The following is a 26,231-nucleotide window of genomic DNA, read 5'->3' on the forward strand; positions in this document are numbered from 1 at the left end:
TGACTGTGTGACTAACACTACGTATCATGCCATTAAACCAAAAATAAATAAATAAATAAATAACCGAACCACACTGTACCTGGTGTAAAAATGTCTCATTCTTTCTTAGTCTGTGATCTTCTCATCAGTAAGTGTGCATTAGTTTCCTGTGGCTGCCATAACAAAGTACCACAAATCAGGTGGCTTAAAACAATAGTAATTTTTAATATTTCAATGTTAATGAATAATTTAACTAATGTTATGTTAGTTTCTGCCATACATCAACATGAGTCAGCCATAGGTATACATATGTTCCCTCCCTCCTGAACCTCCCTCCCATCCCTCTCCCCATCCAACCTACCCCTCTAGGTTGTCACAGAGCACTGGGTTTGAGCTCCCTGTTTGAGCAAGATCCCACTGGCTATCTATTTTACATACGGTAATATATATGTTTCAATGTTATTCTTTCAATTAGTCCCTCCCTCTCCTTCCCCTACTGGGTCCACAAGCCTGTTCTCTATGTCTGCATCTCCACTGCTGCCATGCAAATAGGTTCATCAGTACTATCTTTCTAGATTCCATATATATGTGTTAACATACAACACTTGTTTTTCTTTTTCTGACTTACTTCATTCTGTATAATAGGCTCTAGGTTCATCCACCTCATTACAAGTGACTCAGATGCATTTCTTTTTATGCCTGAGTAATATCCCATTGTATATACATACCACAACTTCTTTATCCATTTATCTGTCGATGGACATCTAGGTCATTTCCATGCCCTGGTTATTGTTAATAGTGCTGCCAGAAACATTGGGATATTGTGTGTTTTTCCATTATAGTTTCCTCAGGGTATATGCCCAGTAGTGGGATTGTTGGGTCATATGGTAGTTTTATTCCTAGCTTTTTAAGGAATCTCCATAATGTTTTCTATAGTGGCTGTACCAATTTACATCTGCACCAACAGTGCAAAAGGGCTCCCTTTTCTCCACACTCTCTCCAGCATTTTTTGTTTGTAAATTTTTTGATGATGGCCATTCTGACCAGTGTAAAGTGATATCTCACTATAGTTCTGCTTTGCATTTCTCTAATAATCAGCGATGTTGAGCATCTTTTCATGTGTTTATTAGCCATCTGTATGTCTTCTTTGGAGAAATGTCTTTAGGTATAGTGCCTACTTTTTGATTGGGTTATTGAGCTGTATGAGTTCCCTGTATATTTTGGAGATTAATCCATTGTCAGTTGTTTCATTTGCTCTTACTTCCTCCCATTTTGAGGGTTGTCTTTTTACCCTGTTTATAGTTTCCTTTGCTGTGCAAAAGGTTTTAAGTTTAACTAGGTCCCACTTGTTTATCTTTGTTTTTATTTCCATTATTCTAGGAGGTGAGTCATAGAGGATCTTGCTATGATTTATGTCAAGTTGCTGCCTGTGTTATCCTATAAGAGCCAAAAATATTCCAACAAATAAAAGCCCAGGGCCAGATGGCTTCACAGGTGAACTCTACCAAAAGTTTAGAGAAGAGCTAATACCTACACTGCTCAAACTCTTTCAGAAAATTGCAGAAGAAGGAAAAGTTCTGAGCTCGTTCTACAAGGCTGCCAGTACCCTGATACCAAAACCAGCAAAGATGTCACAAAAAAAGAAAACTACAGGCCAATACCACTGATGAACAAACATACAAAATCCTCAACAAAATTCTAGCAAACAGAATCCAGCAATACATAAAAAGGATCATACTGTAAGGATCAAGTGGGCCTTATTCCAGGGATGCAAGGATTCTTCAGTATACACAAATCAATCAATGTGATATACCACATAAACAAACTGAAAGATAAAAACAATAGCAATTTATAGGTTCACTGTCTTAGAGGTCAGAAGCCCCAAACCAAGGTGGTATTAGTTTTGGTTCCTACTGAAAGATGTAAGGAATAACCTGGTCCATGTCTTTCTCCTAGCTTCCTGTAGCTCCAGTGATATCCATCACTCCAGTCCTTCTCCTTATGGAGGTCTCTCTCCATGTCTTCGCATGGTCTTCTATCTGTGCATGTTTGTCTCTGCCTCCAAATTTCCCCTTTTTATGAAGACACCAGTCATATGTAATTAAAGCTCATTCTAATGACTTTATTTAACTTGATTACCTTGGTAAAGACCATATGTCCAAAATAAGTTCACTTTCTGAGATTTAGAGGGTAACACTCCAGGACACCTTTCTTTAGAGGACACAATCCAACCCGTAAAAAGAAGGAGTTGGTCCATTTTGATGAAGCTAGGAAAAAACAGTGTGAGCCATCCATGTCCAAATTGTATTCTGCATAACTGTGAGGTTTTGAAGAGATATGCCAAAAGTTCTACACACATTGAGTCAACTTTCATTTAAAAATACATTGAAAATTGGGACTTCCCTGGTGGTCCAGTGGTTAAGACTTTACCTTCCAGCGCAGGGGGTACAGGTTTCATCCCTGGTTGAGGAGCTAAGATCCCATGTGCTTTGTGGCCAAAAAACCAATACATAAAAGCAGAAGCAATATTGCAACAAAGTCAATAAAGACTTTAAAAATGGTCCACATCCAAAAAATGTTTTAAAAGTACATCTAAAACCCACCAAAGGCACTCAAATGTGATGTACATCACTCCTAAACACAGAGTACAGCTTGTGCTTCCAGAATAACACATGTTTTTTGATTGGTTGGTTTTTTGCCCAGGTCCAGAAATAAAACTCTTTGTGCCACATCTGTGCATGTATTCAAACTTCAAACTAGTAGGTTGTTGATTTAATGCAATTGTCACTCTGTCCTGGTCTTCTTGGGATTCAAGCCCTGTGCTTGACTGCATAAGTATATAAACAAATTGTGTAATATCACATGAATTTGTAAATGGATAGTCAAGACGTATCCTAGAACTTAATTAAAAGTGTCTAGATGCCTCTGCTTAGGGTCCTCCCTTGGCTCCATTGTTAATCATGTAAGGGGACACACGGCATATTGACAGGATGACAATGGGTACACTGGGTAGGAAGGATGGCATTTCTATAAAACTCAGGTACCCTATTAATCAGGCCTATTTAGATCACAAATAACAGATACTCAGGTCAATCTAGTTTAAGTGAAAAAGAGACTTTATTGGCTACTCCCCAGAGTGTTTCTTCTCCTGTTCCTCACTGTGGAATTCTCCTGTGTGATTACCCCTATGCTTATGTTGGGTGGGGAGGTGGGGACCATGCACTGGCACATTTATACACATTCCAACTCTCAGTCCACGTCCTTGAACTACAGAATATAGAAAGCTAAAACTACATTTCCCAGATTCCCCTGTGGTGAAGGTTCCCAGGTTCTTGCTGAATGAGGTGGAAATGGACAGAGAGGCAGCCACTGCAAGGGAGGAGACTGTCTCTTTCAGTGAGCTGCAGGCATAAGGTCTTGGTTCTTCAGGACATTTCTGGAGGAGGCTCTATTAAGTCCTGTGCTCAGTGTCAGGGGTGCTGTGCTGTGTGAGGCAGTAGCTGTGGGAGTTAGATGGTGTCTCCTGGCTACTTTTATTCCTGTTTGCTGCTGCTGCTAAGTCGCTTCAGTCGTGTCCGACTCTGTGCCTCCCCATAGACAGCAGCCCACCAGGCTCCGCCGTCCCTGGGATTCTCCAGGCAAGAACACTGGAATGGGTTGCCATTTCTTTCTCCAATGCATGAAAGTGAAAAGTGAAAGTGAAGTCACTCAGTTGTATCCAACTCTTTGCAACCCCATGGACTACAGCCTACCAGGCTCCTCTGTCCATGGGATTTTCCAGGCAAGAGTACTGGAGTGGGTTGCCATTGCCTTCTCCTGATTCCTGTTTACATAGCCTCAAAACCTAGTTGTCAAGACCTTCTGGAGATTCTGTGGACTACCAAAATATCTTAAAGGCTTTTATTTTTTCTTCAAAGGCTTTTTTACTTAAGTTAAGAGTAGATTCTATTGCCCACTGCTGAGAACTGTGATAACTCCAATTACCAGTTCATACACTGATGACACCAGCTCTATCTCTACAGCCCACAGCTTTCTCTAAAGCTGGAGAGAGATATTTGACTGTTTCCTACCCAGTGCCATCTAGAGGTCTCATAAGTTCCTCAGTCTTCATAGACCTGAAACCAAACTCCCCCTCCAAGCCTGCTTTTCCTACTTCCTTTATCAGATGCTACCATTTTCCCAAGTAGGCAAGCCAAAATCTAAGATCCATCCAAGACATGTCTTTTCTTTTGCACATCCAAATGTCAGTTAGTGACAGTACTATTTAAACAGTTTCTGAATGTCCCTTCTTCTTTAATCTTCCTGCCCCACGCTACAGTTTCCTGTTCTAACATCCCTTGCCAAAACAAACTGTCTCCTGTCTGCAATCTCACTCTAATCCATCCATCCATCACACCTCCTCCATAGCGATCTTTCAAACACCCAAATATAACAGTGTCATTCCTTCACTTGAAAGCATTAAAGATTTCTCCCACCATTATTGTGGTTTCAAGCTGGACGAGTGGTATGAAACCAGAGGGCATGTGTGGCAGAGACTAATTGCGGACTCACCAAATAGAGTTTTTCTTTCTCCTGAGCGCATGGCTAGACCACATTTTCCAGCCCCTCTTCCAGTCATAGGACTTAGTCATCAGTCAAACTGACTTCAGACACTGGCTCTTCTATTATATCAGTTAGCTCCTGCCGTGTAACAAACGACCTTGAAACTTAGTGGGTTACAAGCACCACCACTTGTTACTTCCTACAGGTCTACAGGAGGATTGGTGATTCTGCTGCTCTGGACTGAGTTTGGGTGACTTTAGCTGGGCTTGCTCATATACTGACACTTTAGTAGGTCAGCTGGGGGCTGCCTGGTCTGGGATGGGCTCAGCAGGGAGATTCATATCTGCTTCATTCTGGAGATTTCCTCTTCTAGTTGGCTAGCCCAGAAGCAAGGTTTCAAGAAAGAGCAGAAAGAGGCATGCATGCCATCTTGAGGTCTAGGCATTGAACTGACTCACCTTTTTTTTTCCAGTCAGATATTTATTTTTAATTGGATGATAATTGCTTTACAATATTTATTGGTTTCTGCCATACATCAACTTGAATTGGCCATAGGTATACATATGTCCCCTCCCTCTTGAACCCCACTCCTGTCTCCCACCCCATCCCACCCCTTTAAGTTATCATGAAGCCATAATCACCCTGATACCAGAGCAAGATAAAGATGCCACACACACAAAAGAAAACTACAGGTCAATATCACTGATGAATATAGATGCAAAAATCTTCAACAAAATTCTAGCAAACAATCCAACCACACATTAAAAGGATCATACATCATGATCAAGTGGGCTTTATCCCAGGGATGCAAGGATTCTTCAAAATACACAAATCAATCAATGTGATACACCATGTTAACAAATTGAAAGATAAAAACCATAATACCTTCTCAAGAGATGCAGAAAAAGCTTTTGACAACATTCAACACCCATTTATGATAAAAAGTCTCTGGAAAGTAAACATAGAAGGAATATATCTCAGCATAATAAAGGCCATATGTGACAAACCCACAGCAAACACTTTTTTAAATGGTGAAAAACTGACTCACCCTTTACCACATTCTTTTGACCAAAGCAAATCACAGGACAACTCAGATTCGAGTGGGTGGGGAAACAGACTCTCCTTCTGAGTGAGAAAGGCTGCAGAGTCATAGTGCAAGGGAAGAAAACAAAGGAATGCAGCCATTTTTATAAAGTAGCACACCTACTCCCTAGATGCATAACCTTAAGTAAGTTTCCTCTCTGGGCTGCATTTCCTCTTCCATAAAATAGGGGAAATAACATGTACCTCACAAATGAGATAATGGAGGTATAAGATAAAGTCCTCATCAGAGGCTTTGGCACATAGTAAGTATGCAACGGTCTTTTATTACTTATATTCTTCACCTCTCCCTGCAATGTTTACCATTGTTCCTTTCACGTGGTTGGAAGCATTTGTTGAACGAATCACTCACGCACCTGGCTCCAGTGCCCAGCTAGAAAAATGGTCTCTAAACGGCTCATCATGTTTCTAGAGCTAACATAAACCCACACTTCTCAACTTGGTCACGGGCCCATTTGAAATCATTCCGTCCAAACTTGACATAGATCCCTCCTAAAATATATCCTCCAGCTGTTCAAACACAGTCTGTCTTCTGTGCATATATCAGGACAGGAGAGTACAATTCATGTCCCTCTAAATAAACTGACTGGAGCAGTATTTCCAAAAGAGAATGTGCATGAAGCTTGCTAATTAGGACACTTCAAACTCCCATTTCCGACAGATCAAAAATCATCCAGAATTATGTATGCTAAGAAATCTTCTGATTTGCTTTACGTGATAGACTGATTGCATTGATGGCCCATGCTTCACTCCCTTTGATCCTGTCTTTCCACATTCAATGGATTTGCTCTGGCTAATGCAATGGAAGCAAACTTGATACAGACGTGGTCTGGAAACCTAGTTGCTTTTGTCCATTTCCTCTTTTTATGGACCACAGTGAGAATACTCCAGAGTTAGCCCACCAGAGGGATATGAGAGATTGTGCAGAAAAGCTAAATCGTACCACATGAGGCTACCATAGACTGCCCAGTAACCACAAATATATGAATGAGACCAGTCAAGACCAGCCACCCATGTCATTTTAGTGCAATGACCTAATCAATCCATAGACTTAGGGCCTTCCCTGGTGGTCCAGTGACTAAGACTCTGAGCTCCCAATGCAGGGGGCCCAGGTTCAATCACTGATCAGGGAACTAGATCCCATGTGATGCAACAAAAATTGAAAATCCTGCCTGCTGCAACTAAGACCCAGTGATGCCAAATAAAAAATAATTTTTTTAAAACTCCATAGACTTATAAGAAGTACATCAATAGTTATTGTTTTAAGTCATTTCGTTTCAGGGTGGTTTGTTGCACAGCAGCAGTTAACTGATTCAAATCTATGCCATGATTCTCATCATCAATTCTATCCTGAGTGTCTTCTCTTTGTCTTATACTTTGAGGGCCTGAGGGGAGAGGGATTAGGTTCATTTCAGTAGCCCGAGACAAGAATATTCACTCAGAAATTAAATACCTGTACTACAAAGCTGGCTAAAATGAGTACATTTGTTTCAAGTTCCCCACGAATAAATGAGAACTTGGAATAGCCAGGTCACTATATCACACTAAGTTGTTTTTAAGTGTGATGACTCCAAGACAATAAAGTGAAAGAACATGAAATCTTGGCTTGAGTTGGCATTTAGGGGAACCTGATGGCTCCACTCCTAGATCTAACACTGAATTTGAACAATGACACTTAGCAACACCATGCCTCAATTTGCCTGGCTGCTCTATGGGAAAAGTTTGAGTTAAACATGAATGGGAAGCCCCAAGAGCTCTGTACAAGAATTACTGTTCTAAATGTAAGTTAATTTAGAATTATAACTATCTGGCATACACTAGACTTTCTATTATCTGACTAATGGATGGGAGCCACAGGTTAAAAAAATACCAAATAACCAATACTAAAAGTCTGTATTGAATTCCATAATGGTGAAAAAATATATTGACAACAAAATTACCTTTCTAATTATGTTTAATTCAGACAAGCATTGGTTTACAATTCTGGAGAGCATAGCACCAGGAAAGGAATGCTTTGCCTCCTGGTAATTTATAAAGTTATTAATCTACAGGTGTATAATTGAGAATTAACTGTTGACCAGGCACTATACAACAGCTCTTCAGTTAAGTAACAGTGGCTTCAGTTCATTGTGTTCTTGTTCAAGATAATTCTACATCTTCCCTACTTTCCCTTCATCTATTCTGACCCCTATGTGTTAAGTAGCTCAAAGAAAGCATGCTAGCCTTCTATTGTGTGTCCTTATGTCCTTAGACAGCAAGGAGATCAAACCAGCGAATCCTGAAGAAAATCAACCCTGAATATTCATTGAAAGCTGATGCTGAAGCTGAAGCTCAAATACTCTGGCCACCTGCTGAGAAGAGCCAACTCATTGGAAAAGAGCCTGATGTTGGGAAAGACTGAGGGCAGGAGGAGAAGGAGGTGATTGAGGATGAATTCAAACAAACTCTGGGAGACAATGAAGGACAGGGAAGCCTGGCATGCAGTAGTTCATGGGGTTGCAAAGAGTTGGACACAACTTAGCGAATGAACAGCTATGTCCACAGCATCCAGCAAGAAAAGACAGAGATCCTGGTTCCTCAGTGAACACCCATAGGCAAAGGATGAAAGATTTTCTGTTCTCAAGAAACCAGATGGAATTTTTTAAATCCCTAACTTAAATGTAAATTTCTGGAATAAATAATTTGCTCAGATTTTTATGCAACACTCCAGGAGATCTATTTCCAGTTACTCATGGAGTAATGTTAAACATACACAAGTAAATTAAAGTATAGATAAATGTAATAAAACACTAGAAGAGGCTGTGCACTTTCTCTCTCCCTTTCTCATCTCAGATCTCAATTTAAATGTCACATTCAAAAGAGAAAGCATTTGAACCCTTATCGAAATTAGGTTCTAATACATCTTTAAGACAAATATTGAAACTCATTATTTGTTTGCTTACATATTGAGTCATTCTTCCCCACTTGAATGCAAGACCTGTTGAGAGAACGGATCTCTTTTGTGTTCACTGATGTTCCCCACAATCTAGCACAGAGCTCAGGACATTGTATACACTCAGTGAATGAATGAGAAAATGAATAAATGGATAAGTAAGATATATCTTGAGGGTCAATTATGATCAACTGTAGGGCTTCAAAGAAAATGGTTCTAAGGCTAGAAGAGTCCTGTGATCAATGAAAAAGTCAGCCTTGGGTCTAAAAGTAGGCTTTCACAATGTTTATACTGTTGACATTGAGGCTGGGACAGCGAGCCTGTGCATTGTAGGAAGTTTAGCCAGGAGGCCTGGCCTCCATCAGCTAGATTCCAGTAGTACCGCTACCTCTCCCACTCTTATTGAGACAATCAAAAATATTTCTAGACCTTGTCAAATGCCCCCAGTGGGGGCAAAATTGCTCTCTTCCATCTCAACTCATCTAAATGGTAATCGTGAGGTTGAGTATTATTTTAGGAGCCAGATATTTGCCAGTGTGACAATGGGCACCATGAGGAGACAATAATATTTTGGAGGAAAAGGTAATACCTTTTATATCATATTTAAAGATTTTTGAAAACCATGTTCTTGGTACCCTAAACCTTCTAGAATTCTGAGGGGGTAAGGTTTAGCTTTAGGAATGTATATTTCCTACAATAGTTAAAAACATTTGAGTTATGAGTGCTGTTGTATATCTGAAGCCAGGTTTTAATCTTTTTCTTTCCCCAAATTACACCCTCTCTTTCTCCCTATTTAAAAACCCCTTCAGAAAGCAAAGACTCTTGAGGGTCACCACCTCCAAGTAGAAAAACAATTACACTTCTTTTTTGATGGGCTGGATGGAGCAATATTAAAAAGGGCTATTTTATTAAAGCTGAATAGCTGGTTTGCAAGACAGAAATGATAGTAATACCCAACCTCCTGTACCTCTCTCATGGTTGAGTGGAAAAGATGAGAAAATGCTGGCAATTATGTTTTGTAAACAAGGAACTGATCTACAAATATAAATATAGCTGGGTGTTTCTCTGAGATGCCAAAGCCACCCAGCCTGACTGCAGGACTCTTAGGTGTCTGGTTGTCTGCCCCACTATATTCTGAGTCCCTCTAGGGCAGAACAAATGTTCTGTTCCTCTCTGTCCCTAGACCTTAGTGCAGTGCCAAGTTCTGTGTTTTTTTCATAATATCCATGGGGTTCTCCAGGCAAGAATACTGGAGCAGGTTGCCATTTCCCTCTCCAGCTATGGTTTTTCCAGTAGTCATATATGGATGTAAGAGTTGGATCATAAGGAAGGCTGAGTGCCAAAGAACTGATGCTTCCTAACTGTGGTGCTGGAGAAAACTCTTCAGAGTCCCTTGGACTGCAAGGAAATCAAATCAGCCAATTCTAAAGGAAATCAATCCTGAATATTCATTAGAAGAACTGATGCTGAAGCTCCAATACTCTGGCCACCTGATGTGAAGAGCCAATTCATTGGAAAACACTCTGATGCTGGGAAAGATTGAAGGCAACAGGGGAAGCCGGTGGCAGAGGATCAGACAGTTAGATAGCATCACTGACTCAATGGACATGAATTTGAGCAAACTGGAGGAGAAAGTGAGGACAGAAGAGCCTGGTATGCCACAGTCCATGAGGTTACAAAGAGTCAGACATGACTTGCACCTGAACGACCATAACGAGCTCTGTGCTAGGACGTAAGCACCAGGCTTTTGTAGGTGGAATATATGGTCAGTTTATTGTTGTCTCCATCTGCCCCACATCCACGTAACCATCTTGTAGTAATAATGCCTCCCCACACTGCGTGTGGTTTTGGTGGGAATATCCATCAACATGTCCACTCTCCCATGTCCAAGGAGGAAGAGGATTCAACAATCTAAGACAGGTCAGTCAGACTCTTTAGAATTTGAATCCTGATCAAAGTGATACAGAGAGGAAATTCTTGGAGCTAATTTATCCCCATCACAGCACCTGCTCTTTAGTTCCTAATACCCAAGTCTCCATAGGTCCCCTCTTTCCTGTCTTTTCTGAGATACAGTTCTGCAGGTTTTCCTCAGGGCTACTCTATCTGCTTCTGTTAAATGTTTCACCTGTTATGTTAACCAGAGCTCATCTCTGCAGCTGACCGAAGAGTTGTAGCCCATTCCTCACCCGTAACCTGCCAAGGTTTTGTTACTCTGTCAGATCCCCCTCATTGTAACATGAACCATCGATGGTTAGACCAACGTGAAGTCCATTATGTTATCATTTTCTCAAGTACAAATTGGCACTTGCCATGGGGGCTTGCTGTCTACCTCCACAAGGAGACAGGGAAATCACATGCTGCTAGAGCTGCTGACCTTCAGCAGCCCCTGAAATTAGTTCAGGGTGGAGAGTAGAAATGAGGCCCTCTGTGTATGGGGAAAAACTGGCAGGACAGGTCTTCAGATAGATTTTTTCAGGAGAAGATTTTATGAGCTCAATTCTTGTATCTCCTCTTATCTAGAAAAGCATCAAAATGCTTCATGGTGATGACTGCTTCTGGTGACTAACAGAAAGTGTCACCAGACTAGCAGAAACCTTCTCAGAAAACGTGTGCTTGATTGTATGTAACCCCCCTTTACCAAAATCACATACATGCTGTTCTTCTCCCCTACCTCTCTGGAGCAGTTCCTCGGAGCTATCTGAGGTACTGTCTCTCGGGGGGCAGTCCTCATTTTGCTTCAAATAAAACTTAACTTTCAACTCTCGTGTTGTGAGTTAAGTCAACAATTTGAAAGGTATATCATTCAAATAAACACTCAGTACCTAAAAATGTAACATAAAGGTTCTATGACTTGAAAATAAATTCTCAAATTGCTCTTTAGTCCTATGCAGATTATTGGAAACTAAACCAGTTTGATACATTTGATTCCATTCAAATATTACCCATCCTGAGGGATTATCCTGAGTATTCACTGGAAGGACTGTTGCTGAAGCTCCAATACTTTGGCCACCTGATTCTAAGAGCTGACTCACTGGAAAAGACCCTGATCCTGGGAAAGATTGAAGGCAAAAGGAGAAGGGGGCAGCAGAGGACGAGAGAAGTTAGGCAGCATCACGGACTCAACAGACATAAATTTGAGCAAGCTCTGGGAGATAGTGGAGGACAGAGGAGCACGGTAGTGCTAAGTCCATGGGGTCACAAAGAGTTGGACACGACTTAGTGACTGAACAACAACAACATCCTGAGAGATGCTCCTTTCCATCACAATTTAGCAATGGACAGAAGTCCTGCTTTTTGAGCCTTATTTCCAGTTAACCCTGGACCTTTACATGGTGAACACTGAAAGCAATGTTCAGCATTTCATAATTTCTCCTAAAGTTCTGCCTCATGGATTTTGCAAAGGTGCCAGAGGTCTCGGAAGAGGCTACCTTTCTCTATTATCCTAAAAAAAAAAAAAACCCCAAACACAAGCTTAACAGAGCCTGCATTACAATTTCATATCTCACCCTCCATTTCTCCTGAACAGGAAAGGTGATTGCAGAAGCTCTATAACTGATGGGATCACATTTAAGCCTGACAATGCCTGTAGGTTAAATTGTATTTATTTTTAAAAAAGACTTTAAAAGATCAAAACCATCATGGCAGAATGGGAAGTGGACTTGCACACATTATAGAAGAAACTACAAGCTTCATACCTGCTGATTTTATAGTTTTGAATCTGAGGATGGAAAATAGCATTGCCTTTTCAAATGCACAGGGAGAGGATGGGTAACCGAGCCCAGGGATTACTGGAGGGGATAAGCTAAGACTCCTTTGAATAATCAGCTTACCATTGTAGCTTTCCTGTTAGCTGAGCTTGATTCTTCAGCATCCATTTAAGTATTTCTTTCTTCTATGACCTTTAAGAAGTGAAAATCTGATGGCATGAGTAGACTTAAAAATATCCGAGGGTAATTTTCTTAGGTTGAAAACTTTGCCTCTTTGCCCTCATTCTAATTTCAGAGTCTCTTCTCTGCTTGTTACTACACTGGGGAGGGTTCCAGTTCTTGCCTAAGCCTGGTGTCACATTTCAGAATATAAGCAAAAACTGCCCTTGGGTTGCTACTCATAGGCAGTGTCTGTGACCTTGAGAAGTCAAGCATCTGTCTGGTGCCTCAGTTTGTGCAATGTAAGGACCAAACATTCTCCAGAGCTGCCAACAGGGTCTTGTTCATGACTATGAAGCCAGTTGCAGCTCTAAAGCACCAGATAACTGCATTAGTAATAACCACAGGGTCCAGACCATGAGCACAGGTTGAATTCAGAAAGGATGGAAAGTGCTGATAACGAGAAGTCGTCGTGATATTACTTCTGTAATGAGTGTGTGTCAACTACCTGACACCCAAGGTCCATTTCCCAGCATGTGTTGAAACCTACTGCGCAGATCTCACTGTCCTATTGGTCAGGAGCCTGAGCCCAGGTTTGTTCTGGTAGATGCTTTGCTCCAAACCACACTTCAAGGTCAGTCTGATCTTGGATGGCCTCGGCCTGCAGCAGCTTGAAGCAGGGCCTCGGTTCTCAGCCAGAGATTGAGGTCAGTCACATCAGTGAGAGCACCAAATCATCACAACTAGATCAGTGGTCAGTGACAAGGCTCTGGACCTTCAGCTGTGCAGAAAAGAGTTCCCACAAAGACAAAAAGTAGTGAAACAAGTGAAGTATTTATTAGGAGGAAAAATGACAGTATGTATAGATAGGCTCACAGGTGGGCTCAGAGAGTAGTGCCCTGGTGGTAGTTTCAATCACTTTTATGGGGTATTTCTTCCAGTTTTACTTTGAGATGTGTGTTTTTTATTTTTTATTTTTTTAATTTAAATTTATTTTTGATTTACCTGGTTCATAGTCCATATTTGGCATATCTTAGGGTTCTCCCATATGTGTGCTCACATCTCTTAGCCAAGATGGATTCCACTAAAGAGGCCTATGGGTAGTGAGCATCAGTTAGCATTACTCCCCTTTTGACCTCCAAAGAGTCTTTCTGCACATGTGTATTCAGGGATGTTTCCTGAATTTAAAAACAAAAACTATGTGGTCTCTTCTCTTCTATCTGGCAGGGCCCAGCCTCCTCTCTAAATTGTCCTGCTCTTGATATGTGGGAGTATTGCTTCACAGGGAATGAATCTCCCATCACGTCACCCTGGGGGGCCCATCTACCTCCTACCTCAAGTCTAGAGAGGGAGGATGTCCAGGTAGCTCAAACAATCAAACCATTTCTGTTAAATCTGCCTGATTCTTGCCAGAAATCAATCAGAAAGCATAATCAACCAGGGGAGACTAGTCTAGAGAACAAAACAAGAAAGGAGAATGAATCCACCTAAATCATATCGAGTCTCTGATCCTGGCAGGGCCCTCACTGACCTCCTTGAATGCCAGGCTGGTCTCCTGCCCATTGCCCTCTCCTGATGTTCTCCTTCTTGTCTGGCAAGGGGAATATAGGTCTTTGGCAAATATGCTCTCAAGTTCCCTGAGTACAAATAACAGAAAGACAAATGAGAGAAGAGAAGGGAAAGGAAGGGAAGAGGAGGGGAGAAGACACAGGGGAGGGGAAGGGAGAAGAGATGGTGTAGGGGAAGGGAGGAGAGAAGGAGAAAAGAGAAGGGGAGAGACAGGAAGGGGAAAGGGGAACAGAATCTCATCCCACATCTCAACTAAGATTTATTTTGTCAACTGAGAAATGAGGCGGCAGGGGAGGAAAGAGAGAAGTGAAAATTGAGAGAAGAAGGGAAAATGCTGAAGCATGGGGAGAAGTGAAAGAGGAGAGTGAAAAAGCTGGCTTAAAACTCAACACTCAGGAAACTAAGATCATGGCATCTGGTCCCATCACTTCATGGAAAATAGATGGAGAAATAGTGGAAACAGTGACAGACTTTATTTTTTTGGGCTCCAAAATCACTGCAGATGGTGACTGCAGCCATGAAATTAAAAGACACTTGCTCATTGGAAAAAAAAGCTATGACCAACCTAGACAGCATATTAAAAAGCAGAGACATCACTTTGCCAACAAATGTGCATCTAGTCAAAGCTATGTTTTTTCCAGTAGTCACATATGGACGTGAGAGTTGAACTACAAAGAAAGTTGAGTGCCTAAGAATTGATGCTTTTGAACTGTGGTGTTGAAGACTCCTGAGAGTCCCTTGGACAGCAGGAGATCCAACCAGTCAATCCTAAAGGAAATCAGTCCTGAATATTCATTGGAAGGACTGATGCTGAAGCTGAAACTCCAATACTTTGGCCACCTAATGTGAAGAAGTGACTCATTTGAAGAGAGCCTGATGCTGGGAAAGATTGAAGGCAGGAGGAGAAGGGGGTGACAGAGGATGAGATGGTTGGATGGCATCACTGACTCGATGGATGTGAGTTTGAGCAAGCTTCAAGAGTCAGTGATGGACAGGGAAGCCTGGCATGGTGCAGTCCATGGAGTCACAGAGAGTCAGATGTGACTGAGTAACTAAACTGAACTGGGGAGAAGGAAGGACAAAAAACAAAGCAAGAAGAAAAGGGACAATGAGGACAGAGCAGGGGAATAAGACAGCCCAGAAGATAAAGCAGGTTTCATTTCTCTTCTGCCTAACACCTGACTTTTGTCAGCCTGTACATGCAGACTTGCTTACAGAAGACGGTTGTACAGTTTATTTTTGCCTTTAAAGACTTGCTCACTTCATTCTTAGAGATAGTCGTCTGGGAAGGACGCCCCAGTGACTGAGTCTCACTCAAACTGAGCTCTCCCTTCAGACCTGGACAAGCCACACTCCAGGCAGAGAAGGCTGAGGCACTGTCAGGCCTGGCCAGTGGCCGAAGGTCAGTGGAGCACAGGACCTCCTTGACTGCTCCATATCCCAAGTCCTGTGGAAAGAGCCCCCCACCCACAATGAGGCACAAAAGATCTCTGCTTTTCAATACCCAGCCTTCCAGAGAAGGACCTTACTGCCAACAAAGCGATCTTATTGTTTTCCCAAGCATTTGTTTACCCCTTAATAAATAATGATATTAGGTCTTTGGAGGAAAGAAGGAGAGAACTGCCAATAGGAGATTTAATTTGCTATAATCAACCCCTCTTAGTATGCAGAGTCACATAGTACAAGTAAAAGAATTAATCTGTACCAGAAAGAATTGCCTCTTTGGTGTTATGAATCTAATCACTTACAAAGCTGAGTCGGCATTTTGGGTTTAGACGGAGCTCTCAGGAATAAAAGCCACAAGATCAGGTTTCAAATGTGATCTGAATGGTACCCTTCATTGAATTTGGGGGCCTTTGGATTATACAGGGAATGAAATGCAAATAGAGGCACTGGGCCTCTTTTAGACACCACCTAAATGTTCAGACAGACATGTAGGGGATGAATAAATACTTGCAGGCCTCTGGGCTGCCTGTGTGAGATATTCCTTCTTGATTCCATTCTCTAGGATGGATTGTCAGATCTGCCAATCATCTCTGGCACCCCCATTATATTTGGGAGATGTGTTTGCTCTGTGCATACTGTTTTATAATCCTCAGAGGTGGAATTTCATAGCCCAGCAATGCTTTTGCCTTTGACATTCTCCTAAGCAGAATTTATTGCTTCCAAGACAGATGTGACTTGAATCGATTATGTCTTTTAAGCAGTCACTCTGGAAGCAGCCTCCAGGTTCTCTGGAATACTTTTTGCCTGACTTCATTCAACTTGCAAGCTGATGTCAGAGTATTTCATCATAATCTAATACTATTAAGAGTCCTCTGGGTATGGAACTAAGAAGGTTATTACACCAACTAAGTTCAGGATGTGGTTGCTACTATTGAAGAGCTTATGGCCTGCAACACACAAACATCTATTAATATCACAAAATGCAGCTGAACGGAAGGAGGTACCTAGAAGTTATATTTACCTGCTATTGACCTCTCATTATTGATGAACTTAGAAAATGAAGTAAGTACATTTGTTCATCTTTGGAACTAAGACAAGAGGCAATGCCAAAAAAAAAAAAAGAATGGAAAAGACCCAAATTTCCAAAATGCTCAATAAAGATTCTCATTAAAAATCATATAGCTATGGTTGTCTATTTCAGAACTCAAAACTACACATCACCCCAGCCATTCCAAAAATGTTGGGGTTTCTCAGTATTTTATAAGTTTGGCAACATTAATCTTACAGAGAGTTATTTCAGAGGTGATCTGAGCCTGGGGGTATTAGATAACATGAATCTAATTGACTTCAGCCATAGACCTAGATTCATAATCACAAATAATGTTTCAAAAAGTTAATGGCTTTAGAAGCAAATAAATGAAGTTAGTATTTTTAGATTGATCACAACCCACCTCATCCTATGTTAGTCCAAAAGATAAGAGGGAGGGATCTTTGAAAAAATAAGAGGCAAAGAAATAACATTTCCAGATACTATACCACTTTCTTACTTGAATTTCTATGATCATTTTTCTCTGGAGAAAGATCCAACTGATCTTCCTTTTAGAATGTATGACTTAGCAGAATATCCACCATATCTTGCTCCATGTTTCCCTAGCTATTTAAATGAGAAAATTCTAGCAGGCATTGATTTGGTACCAGGAGAGAATGAGATAATAAAATATTCCCACACAGTTCAGTTCAGTCACTCTGTCGTTTCTGACTCTTTGTGACCCCATGGACTGCAGCATCCTAGGCATCCCTGTCCATCACCAACTCCTGGAGTTTTACTCAAACTCATGTCCATTGAGTCGGTGATGCCATCCAACCATCTCATCCTCTGTCACTCCCTTCTCCTCCTGCCTTCAATCTTTCCCAGCATCAGGGTCTTTTCAAATAAGTCACTTCTTCACATCAGGTGGCCAAAGTATTGGAGTTTCAGCTTCAGCATCAGTCCTTCCAAACTGATTTCCTTTAGGATGAACTGGTTGGATCTTCTTGCTGTCCAAGGGACTCTCAAGAGTCTTCTCCAACACCACAGTTCAAAAGCATCAATTCTTCCCACACAGTAACCACATAAGATATTTTAGTCCCACTTGAAAAGAAAAATTTGTAATCAAAGCCATAAAGGATACAAGTTGTTAAATGAACCCTGTACTTAGGGGGAGAAAATATTTCCTTAAGCAACATTAAACTCTCAAAATCCACTTCTAGGCACTAGTAAGCTCATATATGAAGGAGAGGGAAAAGATGAATGATTTCTTACTCCCTTAATATTTTGCAAACAGGAGTTTACACAACATCATCAAGGATGCATTCAGATGGTTCCCTTGGCTGTTTTATTAGCTATAGGATTGGGTCTAGGCACTGAGGAAAGCTAATCTTTTCAAGAAGAATTTGCTCTCTTTTATTTGGTAAATTGTTCTAAATTTCCATTTTTTCCCCTGAATTTTAAAATTGGTTGTTGTAGCTTCACAATCTTCCCTTTCTCCACTAGTCAGGCCTGGGGAGAAAGGAGAGACTGAACGGGTTGCTCATAATAAAGGGGAAAGGGGAGAACAGTGAATAAAAATGAAAGGCTTTGCATAATTTGGGCCACCTCAATACAGGGGCTCAAAAATGCCATGGGACAGCTTCAAGCATTGACAGGTGAGAAATGAACAAATCTTTGCTGGTCAAAGTCTTATCGGTGCAAGATCGAGGCTTCACGATTAATTTTAAATAATAAAACATAAAAACCCACCATAATAGAAACAAAAGCAAAGAAACCACAGGAGAACATCTGATACAGAGCAGAACACAGGAAACCACCAACCATTCTGACCTCTCTGCTGTTGAACAGAAAAAAAAAGCTCAGGAAGAAAGCTCTATGAGAAAATAGAACAACATCACCAGACCCAAAGAAAATTTTCTTAAACATTTCTAGATAAGGAAGAGGCAGACACGAAAATAAAATCTAGTTCAGCTTGGCTTCACAAACACAGAAAACCATCAATTCTCTTAAGACACCTGGTGTTTGTCCATCAACATATCTGGAGAGACCCACCAACAAAACCAGAAGGAGTAGATACATTATTTTTTAAATATTTCAATAAAAGAGTGAACAAGGAATAACCTTGAAGAATCACATCTCAACAAAGCATGCAATGAACTAAATATCTTCTGTAATTAATTCACTGCTAGCATTAAAAAGAAAAAAAAGAAAAAAAAATAGTGCTGATTCGCTTACTGGTGGTGCACCAAATGTACCAAAATATTCATTAGTTACTCAGTGATGCTGTTTGGGATAAGTACTGCTCCACTCCAAAGCCTCTGCCAGCTTTGATGCCTGCCAAATTTGTATGTAAATGGGTTTTCACTTTCCAAGGCTAATGGGAGATCTGTTAAATTCTCAGAGACAACACATATATTATTTTAAGCCCTATTACTTTGACTTAAAAACAAGCCACTTTGATACTAAATCCAAAATAATACTTAATTAGAAATCCAATACTCAATATATCAGAATGTCCATTATACAGCTGTTTATCACAAAGTCAGTCATAATGAATGTGACAGATGAGCGTTTTTGCACAGCTTATACCAAGAAGAAAACAAAAAAGGTTACCACCCACTCTGTATAGGATTTATTGATCTTTGTACCTGTGCATCCATTAAGAGGTGCCTCATCAATATCATGGAACTCTTGAGTGTCTCCTTCTCAGTGGGAAGAAAAGGGTCTTGGTCCTCCTCCAGCGCCTTTGACTTGGTGACAATAAAATGGGATATCTGGTCATTTAGGGTGTGCAGTGACTGGACTGCTGCAAAAAAAAAAAAAGAAAGAAAGTCGAATTACAGTAGGTAACGTTCAAAGAGAAATTGGCTATAATTTTTGAAGGGAGAATTGAGGGTGAACACATAAGGTATAACCCAGGCAGGTGTCAAGAACCCTTACATCCATGGGTCTCTCCAACACACGTGTTTAACGGGTAATAGACTGAACACTCTCCAAATCATGAGCCTATATGGAAATGCTTGGGGGTGCAGTTGTGGGCAAAACCAGACTGGATGCTTACCCTCATGGAGAGTTGTCTTCTGCCAGTCACTGAAAATAAACAAGTTAGCAAATACTTCTATGAAGATGACACATAAGTGTTTATGAATTAAACAGAGATTAGTAGGGCATGAGGGGAGAGCTCTATAGTAGATTTACATTTACAGTAATACAGTTGGCTATTTTACCTCTAAACAGATGGCCTCTATCATTAAGTTTAATGAAGGGATAGTTTGGCCATGTTTTCCAATCAGTACCACACGTGTACCAGGAGGACTATTGTTTCTCTACCATTCATGTGGCGCTTGCCATCTAACATAGTACAGATTTTAAGATTTCACTTTTTTATGCTTTTTACCTCCTTTTCTGCTTTCTCCATAGTAAATGTGGTAAGAGTAGAGATTTTCAAAATAATCTCTTGGTTTATGTTTGGTATATGCCCAATAACTAGGAAAGGTCCTAAAAGTTAGAGGGTGCTTGATAAATGTTGGTGAATTAATTTCCTTACATTCCCTTGAAATAAAATTTCTTTCCTTATTGAATTTCTATAACTTTCAGGTAAACCTATCCTTTCAAACCAAGAATAAGTAAAACCTACACATTCTCAGGAAATCACTGCACTAATCACCATTCTGAGGATGCAGAGTAATTATCAAAAACTAGTATTCAATAGAATCACTCTGAGAACCTTTGATCATGAGGGAGTAAGAATATTCAGATTACCCACTTGCTGCAAATAACTAGAAAACTGTATAATATATCAGAAACAAATACTTTTAGACATTGAACAACAGCAAAACACTGTGATCCTTTAGAAAAGATGAAAAAGTTGAGTTCTATCATCGCCAGCATTCTGCAAAAATGGAATGTCCAGACCACAGCATGGGAAGAGAAATTCAAGGAGAACCCAGCCCTCACACTGAATTGAGAAGATAGAGATTGGAAAGACTAAGTCTGCTCTAATTTGCAAGACAAATCACTAAGAAAGAAGGAATTACACAGAGATGTCTAGAAATCTGCACAGGAGTCTCTCTGAGTTGCTGGCTAAATATCAATCCTATATATGGGTAAGATTAAACCCTACATATCTGGCAAGAGAAAGTTCTAGAAAAAGACAGTCACATTTTGGGGAGCTGTAAGCCCAATAATTCCAAGAGATCTTACAGGAAAACAAATTGTTTTTATGCTCACTGGCCAAAGCGGAGGGTCTTGGTTGGAATTCACAGCACATTCAGCAGAGACTCGAAAAGGATAAAGGTTTAGAAATAAAGCTAAATGATCCTTAGAATAAAGGCAACTCCAGGTCTACCCAAAAGGAGTTTAAAAGTAAGCCTTGTAAGGATCAAACTGATCTGCCCGTAACTAAAATACTTACCAGGAAAGAAAAATGAGCTTTTTTTTTTTTTTTTTGTAGAGGTATAACACAATCTGGGTTTCCCTGCTGGCTGAGACAGTAAAGAATGTGCTTGTAATGCAGGGGACTCAGGTTCGATCTCTGGGTCAGAAAGACTCCTGGAGAAGGGAATGGTTACCCAGTATTCTTGGTTATCCAGTATTCTTGCCTGGAGAATTCCATGGAGAGAGGAGCCTGGCAGATTCCAGCACATGGGGTCAGATAGAGTTGGACACGACTGAGCGATTAACATTTTCACTTTTCATAACAAAATCTAGCACTCAAAATGCAAAATTCATAAGCCTCTGTATTCAATAAAAAATTACTAGACATGTAAAGAAACAAGAAAGTGTAGCTTGTAGCCTGGAGAAAAATCAGTTTATAGAAACAGACTCAGAAATAACAAGTGATAGCATTAGAAAATATGACTATTAAGATAGCTACTATAGATATCCTTTGTATGTTCAAGGTTGTAAAATAAAACAGTATTACGATGAGGAGAAAAATATAATATTTAGACCAGAACTAAATAGAGCATCTAAGGATGAAAAATGCATTATCTAAAATGAAATTTTTACTAGAGGAGATGCCTAGCAGATTAAACAATGAAGAAGAAAATATCAATGAAATTGAAATTTTATAATAAAACTATCTATAATGAATAAACAGAGCCTCTTTGACAATATAAAGCTGTCTGATAAACATGCACTTGGAATCTGAGGGGGTAGGGTAGTGGCAGGGACAGAAAAAATGCTTGAAGAAATAGTGAAAAATATTTTTTCCAAATTTGATAATACTATTAACCTCTAAATACAAGAATCTCAATAAACTTCAGGCAAGACAAATACAAAGAAAATGACACCAAGGCATATTATAATCAAATTGCTAAACAATCAACACACAGTGAGAAACAGAAAATCTTTTTTTTTTTTTTTGGCAATGGCATGGAGGATCTTAGTTTCCTGACCAGGGATCAAACCCACACCCTGTCCAGTGGAAATACAGAGTTTTAACCCCTGGACTGCCAGAGAAGTCCACAAAAATCTTAAAATCAGCCAGAAGAAGAAGGCATATTGCGTTTGGAGGAAGAGAGATAGGAATGATATCAGACTTGTCATCAAAATCTATGAAAACCAGAAAAGAATCTATGACTGTTAAAAATACTGAAAAAACACTTGTCAATCTAGAATTCTATAACCAATAATGGTATCTTTCAAAAAATGAAGGTGAAATAACGACTTTTTTAGATAAACAAAAGCTGAAAAAACTTCACCAACAGACTTTCATTAAAAGAAATGTTAACTGTCCTTTCTGTGTGCTTAGTCATTCAGTTGTGAACAACTCCTTGTGACCCCATGGACTGTAGCCTGCCAGACTCCTTCCATCCATGGAATTTTTCAGGCAAGAATATTGGAGTGGGTTCCCATGCCCTCCTCCAGGGGGTCTTCCCAACCCGAGGATCAAATTTAGGTCTCCCTCATTGCAGATGGATTCTTTACTGCCTGAGCCACCAGGGAAGCCCAAGAATACTGGAGTGGGTAGCTTATCCCTTCTCCAGGGAACCTTCCTGACCCAGGAATCAAACCAGGGTCTCCTGCAATGCAGGTGGATTCTTTACCAGCTGAGCTACCAAGCAATCCCAGAGTAAGCACTACAAATAGAAAATAAATCAATGATGATTTTGAGCAATAGAGAATCAGTCTCAGACAACTGAGCATAGAGTTGCAGCTACAAGCCATGAAATAGGAAGAATACAGAATATGACATCAGAGCAGATTTTCATTGCACAAGAAGGCTCTAAAATACTTTCCTGGACTAGGGAATAAGCTTGGCTAAAACAGAGAAAGATGAACAGAGAGAGGAAGTATGGGACCTGATTCCTGCCTAACTTGAATCCTTGAACTCAGAAGGAGATGGTAGAAAAACACTCAGATAGATTTGGGGATCTGAAAGCAGAGTGACTCAAAGTCTTATGTCCTACCCTGGGCACTTGGGGGGACAACCTCACAGTGCACCTGCCCATATGAGGGTAGAAACAACAGTCGCATGACATTTCAGGTCCAAGAGGATCTGAGACGGCACTACTGCCCTACCACCCTCACTCTTCCACCTCCAGTCTCCCTTAGCATAATGAAGACTGGATATATCTCCAGCGAGTCCAGAAGTACCCAGAAGGAGATTCATGGACCCCAAGATAGGATAATTCACTAAGTCCCCTACATACAAACTTTCAAGTTGCAAACTTTCAAAGATGTGCTATGCTTCTGGTTCCAGCAAGAACCCAGAACTGATGCCATAAACATCAAGCATGAGTGAAATTTCAGCTTGCCCCTGTCTCCTAATTGCTGATGATCCTTCAGCTCTACTGTCTCCCACCTCTTCTCCCTCCTCCATTCAGTAACTCTTCTTGCCTCTTCACTCAATGCCAGTCCCAATATGCCAGCTGAGGTACTGTCTACTGTACTTTTCAAGGCACTGTACTATAAGATCAAAACTTTTTTTTGCATTTATTTGTTGTCTATGTATTATTTGTGTGAAAAGTATTATTAACCTATTATAGTACAGCACTATATAGCCAAATGTGTTAGTTGGGTACCTAGGCTAACTCTGTCGGACTTGCGAATGAATTAAACTTAACACATTCTCAGAAGAGAACTAATTCATATTTAGGGGACTTACTGTATATATTCCTCCCAATAACCCAGAGAGAAGAGAAAGAGAATGGGCGGGGGAGTAATTTGAATTTATTTATTATTTATGCAGAAGGTACTAAGTTTTCAAGCAGAAGGGACTGAGTCATTATCGGTTGAAATGTTGGCTCCAGATCCAAGTAGAATTTCATTATAGAAAGGTGAAAACAACAACAAACAACTTTTTGGAGTTGTGACTATAAATTTTTAAACACTCTATATATCTTTTCTCTCTTACTTGCACACAGGAAGGTTGGAGCACACTGAGCTATCAGTTCAGTTCAGTTCAGTCACTCAGTTGTGTCCGACTCTTTGCAACCCCATGGACTGCAGCAAGCCAGGTTTCCCTGTCCATCACCAACTCCCGGAGTTTACCCAAACTTGTTTCCATTGAGTCAGTGATGCCATCCAACCATCTCATATTCTGTCATCCCCTTCTCCTTCCACCTTCAATCATTCCCAGCATCAGGGTCTTTTCAAATGAGTCAGTTCTTCACATCAGGGGGCCAAAGTATTGGAGTTTCAGATTCAGCATCAGTCCTTCCAATGAATATTTAAGACTGATTTCCTTTAAGATGGACTGGTTGGATCTCCTTGCTGTCCAAGGGACTCTAACACCACAGTTCAAAAGCGTCAATTCTTCAGTGCTCAGCTTTCTTTATGTACAACTCTCACATCCATACATGACTACTGGAAAAACCAAAGCTTGTCGGCAAAGTAATGTCTCTGCTTTTTAATATGCCATCTAGGTTGGTCATAGCTTTTCTTCCAAGTAACAAGTGTCTTTTAATTTCATGGCTGCAGTCACCATCTGCAGTGATTTTGGAGCCAAGAAAATAAAGTTTTTCACTGTTTCCATTGTTTCCCCATCTATTTGCCATAAAGTGATGGGACCAGATGCCATGATAGTTTTCTGAATGTTGAATTTTAAGCCAACTTTTTCACTCTCCTCTTTCACTTTCATCAAGAGGCTCTTTAGTTCTATGCTTTCTGCCATAAGGGTGATGTCATCTGCATATCTGAGGTTATTGATATTTCTCCTGGCAATCTTGATTCCAGCTTGTGCTTTATCCAGTCCAACATTTCTCATGATGTACTCTGCATATAAGTTAAATAAGCAGGATGACGATATACAGCCTTGACATACTCCTTTCCCATTTTGGAACCAGTCTGTTGTTCCATGTCCAGTTCTAACTGTTGCTTCTTGACCTGCATACAGATTTCTCAGGAGGCAAGTCAGGTGGTCTGGTATTCCCATCTCTTTAAGAATTGTCCACAGTTTATTGTGATCCACAGAGTCAAAGGCTTTGGCATAGTCAATAAAGCAGAAGTAGATATTTTTCTGGAACTCTCACTGAAGTATAAGGCATCCAAATAACTTAACAGAATCTAGCACCAATCTCTGCATGATTTATGCCTCATTTTCCATCCTGCCTTCCCTTCCCCTACCTTCCAGTACATGGACATAGTGTTCTCACCAACAAGCCTTTCTCCCCACGTCATTCTGAGAATACCTCAGTTCCCAAGTCCTTTGCCTATAGACACTGCTATTAACAAAACTCATGTGATTGCTTGGAAGGAAAGAATTATTGTCAATGTATTTCACTCTAACCAAGCTAGTGAATTTGCAATTCTCAGAATGCATCTATTACAGGCTTTCTCTATTCTTTTTCCAGAAAATCGAGGCTCAGTAACTAACATATGCACTAAATTTCACTTTGTGCTAAATTCAAGGTGCACTGAAAGTGTCAACATTCCCTTCTCTTCTTTCATAGAACTTACCATATTATGTTGTAATTGCCTAAGAATCCATCTGTGGTGGATTTAATTATTGGTTCCCAAACTCTTCCTCTTGAACCTGTTCCTGTAAAGCCCTCCCTAGGGACCCTTCTCTGTGGAGACACAAACTTCCTGTCCTAAATGATGTCAGGATTTGCCATGTGACTTGCTTTAGCCAATAATTGTGAGCAGATATGAGTCATGCCATGTCCAAGCAGAAACTTTAAAAGTCATCATGTGGTTCCACTATTGCTCTTTCCCCTTTGTCAGAATGTAGAAGGCATGCAAGTGAAAAGCAAACCCTTGCTACTATAAAGCACCAAAACTGAGGGAGAGCGGCATTTTTTATTGGAGCAGAGCCTCATGGGGAGAAGGCGATGGCACCCCACTCCAGTACTCTTGCCTGGAAAATCCCATGGACGGAGGAGCCTGGTAGGCTGCAGTCCATGGGGTCACAAAGAGTCGGACACAACTGAGCGACTTCACTTTCACTTTTCACTTTCATGCATCGGAGAAGGAAATGGCAAGCCACTCCAGTGTTCTTGCCTGGAGAATCCCAGGGACGGGGGAGCCTGGCGGGCTGCCGTCTATGGAGTCCCACGGAGTCGGACGTGACTGAAGTGACTTAGCAGCAGCAGCAGCAGCAGCAGCAGCAGAACCTCATGAATGCTGACTGCTACACAGTCTCTGGACTAGATGGTGACTCGAAAGCAATAATGGAATTTTGTTCACCATGTATCACAGGTGCTTGGCAAAGAAGAAACACTTGGGAAAAGTTTAATGGACAAATAAATATAGTTGTTTTGAGAGTATGGATCCTAAATAATAATAATTATAAGAATTACAGTTTATTGAATGTCTATCA

The 26,231-nt window shown here is 40.6% G+C and overlaps 1 protein-coding gene across 1 annotated transcript in view; it reads right to left on the reverse strand.

Moving 5' to 3' along the window:
* KAZN (kazrin, periplakin interacting protein) overlaps positions 1-26,231 on the reverse strand; it is a 1,344,061-nt gene that overhangs the window by 985,044 nt on the left and 332,786 nt on the right. Inside the window, exon 2 of the mRNA XM_061383221.1 lies at positions 19,114-19,271. Within this exon, the coding sequence (XP_061239205.1) occupies positions 19,114-19,271 (158 nt within the window). The remainder of the gene's footprint in view (positions 1-19,113; positions 19,272-26,231) is intronic.

Source organism: Bos javanicus, chromosome 16 (genome assembly GCF_032452875.1).
Source record: "Bos javanicus breed banteng chromosome 16, ARS-OSU_banteng_1.0, whole genome shotgun sequence".
NCBI classification, from domain to species: Eukaryota; Metazoa; Chordata; class Mammalia; order Artiodactyla; family Bovidae; genus Bos; species Bos javanicus.